The sequence below is a fragment of the Porites lutea genome, chromosome 1, assembly GCF_958299795.1.
Source record: "Porites lutea chromosome 1, jaPorLute2.1, whole genome shotgun sequence".
In the NCBI taxonomy this organism is placed as follows: Eukaryota; Metazoa; Cnidaria; class Anthozoa; order Scleractinia; family Poritidae; genus Porites; species Porites lutea.
In genome coordinates this window covers 59,539,172-59,547,803 of record NC_133201.1, presented here as the reverse complement: position 1 = coordinate 59,547,803, position 8,632 = coordinate 59,539,172, and the positions used below count along the sequence as shown (strand labels likewise).

Below are 8,632 nucleotides of genomic sequence, written 5' to 3'. Positions count from 1 at the left end.
TTAAATTACGATGAGCTACGATGACATGCTTCATTTTTAGCTTACCGAGCGCGTTGAAAGTTTCTAAGCTATTTTAGGTCGTTGATGTCATGTTGCTTTTAGCTCTAGAAATCTCTTACATTACGGTTCAGGGATTATGCGAGTTAGCGCTACTATTTTCGTCAAAATTAAAAAAAAAAAATGAACGTTCAAACAAAAAAAAGGCTGATTGGACAGCTATGAATGGATAATTCAATTGCCCAAATGAATTATTTTTATTTGTGAAAATAAGTTTACCTTTAATTTAGAAATGAATTATTCATGAGATAAAGAGGAAAGGCTATTTCGACTCCTTCGACGCTAACTTATTGCTGCCTATAGTTAATGAATTTTCTGCGCAGCAAAGGTCTCCATGTAGCTCCATCTTAATGAGAGGTTCCTCCGTAGGAAGAGGGTTATTTTAGTGCGCTCTATAATGCATATGCTTAAAGTTTGCAGAGTATCGCTGAAATATCTGTCGTATTACGTGTAACTATTTAGACAACCCTAAAGAAGATTTTCTTGTTGTTTCATAACTGTGATAAGGTCAATATTTTCAAACATTTGTTTCAGATGAACTTTTTAGCTTTTCCTTCTTTCTGCAATGTAGATACACTTTATAATCAGCGATCCGTTCGCCGGTTTTATCTGCATAATATTGATGACATTTGGGACCCTTTTTTCCGTTTTTAAAGTCACGGAAAAATTAAAAAGCAAGTTTTTAAAAACGGTCTTAACTAAACGAAGAAAGGCCAGCATTTGGAGGATCTCTTGACTACAAATTTAACATTAATGCTTCGTGGCTGAGTGCATGAGTTCCATTTATTTTTCCTTCGGAAAACTTCATATGCCTCAATGTGGGGTGACCAGGGGAGTCAGAAACAAACAGCTTGGACTCAACAACATCTTTTCTGGAAAAGGTTGAACTTCCATTTTTAAGTAATTACTTATAATCGGGCAAAGGAAAAGAGTGATCGAGGCATGGAAGCAGAATCACATTTCCGCCAGTTCGCCAAAATTTTGCCAACACAATTATTTTTCCTCAGACAGGCGAAAATGAACATGAGAACACTGACAGTATCTTCTTGGATTTTACAGCGTTTATTACTTCAAAAGTATATATACTGTTGCACCGACGGGGGATTCCTACTATGTTAACGCGTACTCAAAATCATAAAGAAGCATTTCATATCGCCTCAAGCATAGAACTCTAAGCATCTGATATCGCTATATCACAAACTATCCTATTTTTCCTTTCATTCACAGCAAAAAATGGGTACGTTTTAGCGTTTCGTTAAACGTTTTCTAGTTTTACACGCTGCTGTATTACCAAATTTATTACGGTGGGGAGATTGCAGTCTTGCTTTTTTTCCAGAACTCACAGGCAGTCCTATCGCTGACCAAAACCAGAACATAAAAAGTCGTTCGGGATAAAATAGGGAGAGGCACTCAAACTTTATCGGTTTCAAAAAAATTGCTATCCAGTCTAGTGCTTGTAATTCAACATAAAGGACCCTAATGTGTTGGTATTCGATTTAACTGATTTTTAAAGTTTTTAGCTAAGCAGCTCTTCTGTTTAAATCTTTGTCACCAGTCCATATCCCACGTCTTGAGTGATAGTAATGGAAAATCTTAGGATGTCGAACTCGTTCATATTCCATGTTCTCGCTAACAACTCTTTCCATTAAGTCCCAGTCTTCACCTCCCCATTTCGTATCAAAAAGCTTCTCATTAAGACCTCCAATTCGGTCCCAATCACTCTTGTAAATACCAACCAAACCAAATCCAAATGGTTCCCATCTCCCTTTAGGCATCGCAGGAGTTTCGCCACATCCTAAACGGATGATAACTGGAGTGTACACAGAACGTCCCTCAAAACAGTGCTGTACGGTACATGAGAAGGAAAAAAATATATTTAGATACGGTTTTAGCAGCCCCACTAACTCGATGTCATAGATATTAAATTAAGAAGTTAGAGGGAAACCTCTATAATAATCGATTTGTAATTGCCAACAAATGTTCGCAGACGTTTGCTAAAAATATGTCAACTTTAATTTGTCACTGGGGTCCCACCCCAACAGGGTGATCCGAGGCTACTTTTTTGACTTGAGTTTTTCATCACTATTCACCGGTAAAATCGTCTTTAACAATAAACGAGTGCTGTCCCCGCCGCTGATTGGTCTGAGTTGACTAGAAAGCCATGGAAATGACGTCAGAATGTGTCCCACTGTGATAAACATATGGACAATGTATTGGGAAAACCAATATGGTGTCATGATATAGTGATTTATCAGCGTTACCACATTTTGAACAAGGGCCTGTTAGCTGTTTTTTCCCGTTTCATTCCGTTTGAAATAAGCTTTTCTATTTAGTGAATATTATTGATCAGAGGAGACTTAGTATAGGTGATGGCATGATTTGTAGTGATATTTGGCATAAATACGTCGAGTGATATCTCGAAATTGTTATACGAAATTTAACGAGCCGTTAGGCGAGTAAAATTTGAGACAATTTTGAAATATCACGAGTGGTATTTATGCCAAATATCAGGTACAAATCATGCTGTTATTTGTTTATACCACTACCGGCAAACGGTTATAATTTTCACATGTAGGTATTTCAAATTAAGCTGAAATACCACTGCTCTAAGCCAATCAAATTGCAGAAATTTCTCATAAACGGATTTACTTACTTTTCGGATGTCATCAAACAGTGAAATGGGTAAATCCAGATGAAGATCAAGAGAAAAAATAATTGTATGTGGATCCTGGATCTCTTGAACTCCTTTGTTTAAAGACTTGCTTCGAGAATAGTGCTCTTCCCGAGCATTAATGACCGTGCTGGGGGGTAGAGTCCTCAGAGCAAGCTCTTTCTCTAAATTAATATCAGAACTTTCATAATTGAAAAGCACAACTTCTACATTTTCATCCTTAGTTACAGAGTACATTTCCTGTAAGTTGTTAAGGAAGTGTGCTAACCATCTGCCCTGGTCTTTTGCTGAGATCACCAAAGCCACTTTAGCTTGTCTATTCCACTGCAATCCTTTGGGATAACACAAGTTTTCGGAATCTTTAGGCAAAAAGACGAATTCGGAAATCATGGCGGGTTTGTCTTGTCCCGAAACCTTTACTAAAAACTCCAAGAGGAAACGGCTGCCTAACTGTTTATCGAGTTTTCTTTCGACGTTGAAAAGTTCAAGAATTTTGAATTTCCTGCAAGAGATACAAGAGAAAGAAAGCTTCGAAAATTGATCTTATATTGTTGTAATGATTTTACAGGCAGGTAATGACATTTAGTTACGTGAACAATAACTCATTAGGGCCATTTATACGAGGAAAAATAAGACGCGTCTTACATAAGACGCGTCTGAAAGACGCGAACTTTCCGTATAAACGGCACATTTCGTCTAAAATAAGACGCGGCTTGGCTAAGACGCGTCTTATTAGATAAGACATGCTCGTATAAATGGTACAGTTCACGTCTTATTTAAGACGCGACTTATGTAAGACGCGTCTTATTTTTCCTCGTATAAATGGCCCTATTGTTCACCAGAAAGGTTACAACGTTCAACAGAAAATTTTGAAGACATGTTGAGGAAAAACTACAGATAAATTGTACTCTTAATCTTAATTGTAAGAAAAAAGAGTAAAAATGCCTACTTTAAGGTGCGGCTAAAAACTAAACTAGACAATGGCCCGATTCATACAAGAAGAGAAGTTTTCAGCGCACTAGCAACGTCCCCTGTGGGGTAGCACTAGGGTAACTCTAGCTGTCTTTAAAATATGAAGAAGCGGTGTGATCCAGGCTGTCTCTTCAAGACAGATGTTCACTAAAATAGCTTTCGTAAGCTGGCACATTCAGGGAGGAGAAAAAGGCCTCAGAACTGACCAGAGCTGCAGCCGGCTGCAGTCAGCTAGACATATGCCTTAGTGAGTATTATTGCTTATACTTGCCCAGGGTAGTGCAGATGAAGGCTATCCATGAAAAGCCTTGCCGCCTTTTGTGCTTCAATTACATCAAGCTCATGATTCGCATACATTGGATTGGCCACGTTTTCGTATTCCACCGGAGGAAAACTATCCACAGGAAAATAATGACTGTCCAGAAATTTATAGAACTTTTTAGGCTGGTCAGCGGTTATCTCCATCTTAGTTAGATAGCTTGGTGTGTAGTTACAGTAAGGAAGAACATTTGCTACTGTCTGATGGGAAAGATACTCTGGCAAGGGATTGACAGAATTATTTTTCTTGTGTTGATGATGGGGTCTTGATTCGCATGCAGCGCTTGAGATCTCCGTGTGGTAATTGTGCGGAGTATTGATGTCGTCAACAAACAAGGAAGTATCATTCAAGTCAATTGGTTTGAACTCCGTCCCCATGCCAGGCAAACTCCATTCAACGACCACAAAATCATCTCCCCCAAGTTGACCATGAAGTACCTCGACGTAGTATTTACGGTGCTGTTGAAGCTCTATTATGCTTGAGGTTTGTGACGAATGGCGCTGGAATTCGCCTCTTGGAACCCACTCATCTACTTTACAGATTAAAATGGCCTCAGAAGGGTCTTCACTGGGACTTAACCACAGTTCTGACATGTCATCAGAAGCGATGGCAAATCTGTATTTTCCTGTCTTTGGGGGATGTAAGAACCCGAAAATTCTTTGAATATAATTGTCTTGACCTCTTGTTAGGCTTAGCTGCTTGGCAAATATTCTCTCGTTTGGCTGTTCGGGAAAGAACGGGTGGTAGCAAAAGGCTTTGACTGAAGTTGGGCAGATGTCGTACCAGACATGAGCGTTAAGGCCAGATAAATTGAGCTTGCGATCACTATTTTCAACATCAAATAAAGACTTTCCCCATGAGTTTTGATCACGATTAAAAGCTGGAAATTTCAAAATCAGAGGTATGCCTCCTTCCGTACTTACTGTAAATGTTTGGTATAAAGTAAACAATGTGATAGTGATAACCATTAATTTTACCAGCCTTTTCCTTCGGAGAGACAATAAAACAAGCAACAGCCTTGGTGTTTTTGCCATATTTCTTAGCTGTTACAGAGAAATGAACGGCGTAAAACGGTATGTAATATGATGTAAATAATTGTCAATGCGTATTATTCATACGTTCATCACAAAGTGGTAATTCTTTACACACAGAAAAATTGCCTAGAAACGAATCTTGTGCTTGTCGTTTTAATTTGGAATGCATTAGTCTTTTTTTAAAACAGATCAACGACTTTTTCGAGATTTTAGGTGGCTTGTATATTGTGTACGCAAGTTATGTTTCTTTTTGAGATATCTATGGATCATTACGAGCCGCAAGGTCGATTTTCGTGCACGCACTGCATGCAGGGATCCTTAATTTCCACGTTTTCTGTCAGTTCATCCGTCAATAAACTCATTTTTATTAGGACAGGTCACAAATTTGCGTCAAATATTTAACAATTATTGTTTGAAATCGAGGTGAATAGTGGCTAAATATTTACCAAGCAACGAAGTGGCGAGGTAAATATATCTAAAGCCACTATTCACCGAGATTGAAAAGAATAATTGTTTTAATATACACACACGAAGTGATCTCAGCAAAATCAGAGAGGAAACCATTAAAAAGTACGATTTGATTGACAGATCAGGTCAGCTAGACACGCGAAAGTTCAACTCTTTGTAGAATTTTCAAACATGGCAATTCACAAGCTTATCACTTCGCAAACAACAGCGTAATGACTTAAATGGACCGCTAAAAGTTTGAATTGTTTCCTTACCCGAGAAGAAAAGAAGAGCTTTGTTGTTTTACAGCCGAAAAGTTTTGTTGTGTCGTTCTTCGCATGAAGTGCTGACAAAAATGGCGATTCGGTTCCTCGACGTAAGACTTCGTCTTCGTGTAGCATTCTTTCTCCTATTTACTTGAAACGTAGAATTTCTGCAAACATTTGCGATTTGCTTTCAAATTTGTTTGTCTTAAATACACTTCGTTTTTGAGCCAAATTTTCTTGTTAGGAAACGCTGAGCTCACGAAACGGTTTCCTCTAGGCGAATAAACGGGAGTTGTAAACAATCCATCGACCACCAAACTCAACTACAGTAAATGGAAAAACGCCGTTAATTTTGAATCCTTCGAAGTCTTTTCTTGCCTGAAAAAAAGTCAACCCTAGGATTTTGTCGACTTTTAAAAGATCTTTCTCTATGTGTAGAAAATGGAAAAAAAAACCGAGCTCACACATTATCCACTCGCTAGGAGGTGAATACATCCTCGGGGACCCAGGGGCAGTAAGTCGGGCTGGGAGAAAAGGCGCGACAAAAGTTTCAAGCATGAGCGGAAGAGCCCCTGCGTACCAGGGCGGATAAAGGTTGGGCGTTCAGGGCGGAAAAACGTTCTGCGCAAGCTTCTGCGCATCCCTTATCGCAGGCTCAAGGCGGGCTTTTCTGTGTGTTGACTGTGTTTGTTTGTTGCTGGAGTTCTGAGTGAAATGCACGAGGTGCGAACGTTTGCTCTCTGTAAAGCATTAATTTTTTATTTGACATCTTTGCTCTTTTTTCGTCGCTTAAAAATTACTTTGGATTCAGAACAACCAATGTTAAAGGAAAAACGGATCATTCCGTCAGTCTGAGGTGGAATACGGTAAAAGGTTTTGAACATTTCCAAAGAGGCGAGTATTTTTTCTGATTGTGCATCCGATTAATTTAGGAGTTGATTTCGCCGAGTTGAATTAAAATCCGCTTTATTCTGTTATTAGTAGTTACGGTTACTTTTTTTTACACGTCTAGATTTATTTACCTTCGCAGAACCAGCTTTATCTTTGTCTTCAGTCAAAGAACCATATTGCTGTTATAACGCATCGGAGTGAACAAACTTGTGCGCTTATTAAACTTTCTCGGAAATAGAAGGCCAGCAAGCTTACTCAAGATCATTTTTCTGTTGCTCAAGTAATAATAGTCAGAGTTTTTTTCATTTTTCATTACACAGTTTTGTTTTCCAGTGCACTGTGAAAGTTTCTGTTCTTTCTGAAGAATAACTTTCTGAACGCAAATTGTCCTTTTCACTCGCTGTGAAGTAGAGAACAACAACTGCCGGCAGTGACTTCAAAACAATTGACTCTTTTCCCGTAAACAATTGCTGCAGCTGGATTTGACTGAGGTGAGCAAAACAAACCCTGTTTTTCTAATGATCGGCTGAGTTTAATTTGCTTAAGCGAAGACCCTCGCATGGACCAGTTAAGCTTATTGAAAATAGCTAAATGGTGAATCATGGCTTGGCTGCCAAGTTGCAACTGATCTTTTGCTTTTAAGATCTTTAGGTAGGTTGTTTTCCTACAGAAAATTCATTTCTTCATTGTCAGCAAGAAGTTTTTAAAATAATGTAACTTTAACTTTGTTTGAAGGAAATCCTACTTACGCGTAGGTTTTTGACAGATGTTATGCGTGTTCAACTTGACAACACAAAGCAAAATTTCTATATCTGCGCGAAACGAGTAAGTTTAAAAAACTATAGTTGCTTTGAAACCGATTTTTGGGGAGATTTTACTAGATAAAGATTGACCTTTTTTCTGCCCACATATCAACGCAATAACTTCTACTTTGAGGATTTTGTTGATATTTTAGTGATCTGCGAAACTACGAGTGTCCGATCGAGCGAGGGTTTTAAAATATCAGCTCGAGTGCGACAAAGTTCAGTGACTTCAAACACATTGTGGGCAAGCGTTAATTTGTTTGGGCAAATCACTGTCCAAAGATATGTTGTTTTTGTGTCCACTGTGGAGCTCCGGACCTTATATATCCAGGAACTTCCTTATATGAACACATTTTGTGAATGCATCTTGAAAAAAATCGGACCTACGCATGCACATTTCCAGTGCAACGCAAGGAAATTAATGTCGTTAAAGTCCGTTTTACTATGAGGTATTCTTCGAGAAAATTAAGTAAAGACAAGGTTATAACCACAGTTTGCAACTTTTGAAGACAAATGGCCTGTTCTTTCCAGGTTATGAGAGGAAACATTTTATTTTTAGGCAATAAAAAATTTGAAATCCTGCCATTTTTTCAAACCCGGCCAGGGGATCTGGGCAAAAAAGTTCACGCATGCTCATTACGTTTTTCCGCCCTGAAGGTTGGGCGGGCCGGTTGGGCGGTGAAACGAGCGCGTCCGAGCAAAAAGGTGTGATGCAGTGGACTGGGAATCTGCTTAGAAATGTCGCTTGTTTTCGACTTCGGTCAGGGCTTGCGATGTTGCGATGTGGTTTGTACATTAGATACTGCCGCTGTCACTGAATTATGGCAGCTTGATTTATTTTCTTGCACTTCTTCCTCGTTCCTTTGTGCTGGTACGCTGTCTCCGAGAGGCAAATGTTGCTATTTTTGCGGGAGGCTTAGTTGGAGTAGACAAACATCTCTTTCAAAGGGTTTCTTTTATTACTTCCATGACTCTACCACTGAATTATATTTTCGTTCTGCTACTCGCCAATGTCGATGTTATTTCAAAACAAAAACAACTAAGTACTGTCTAAAACACGAAGGAAAATCTCATCCATGTCATCCAAGGCAAAAATAAATGACAGCGGATCGTGTTTCATTATTTTATAAATGCGTGCAGCTCGCGCAAGGTGAAATTATGCTAATTTCAAT

General features: G+C 38.8%; 2 protein-coding genes across 2 annotated transcripts in view; both read right to left on the bottom strand.

Annotated features, from left to right (window-relative positions):
- Positions 1-8,632, bottom strand: part of LOC140923688 (LYR motif-containing protein 2-like) — a 246,979-nt gene that overhangs the window by 206,835 nt on the left and 31,512 nt on the right. The gene's annotated exons all lie outside the window — the stretch shown is intronic.
- LOC140933140 (beta-1,4-N-acetylgalactosaminyltransferase 3-like) lies at positions 1,578-5,078 on the bottom strand. The gene is made up of 3 exons (XM_073382656.1): positions 3,972-5,078; positions 2,711-3,230; positions 1,578-1,901 (listed from the first exon to the last, which is right to left on the bottom strand). Exons 1-3 carry the CDS (start codon positions 5,051-5,053, stop codon positions 1,578-1,580), a joined length of 1,926 nt encoding a protein of 641 aa, XP_073238757.1. The 5' UTR covers positions 5,054-5,078.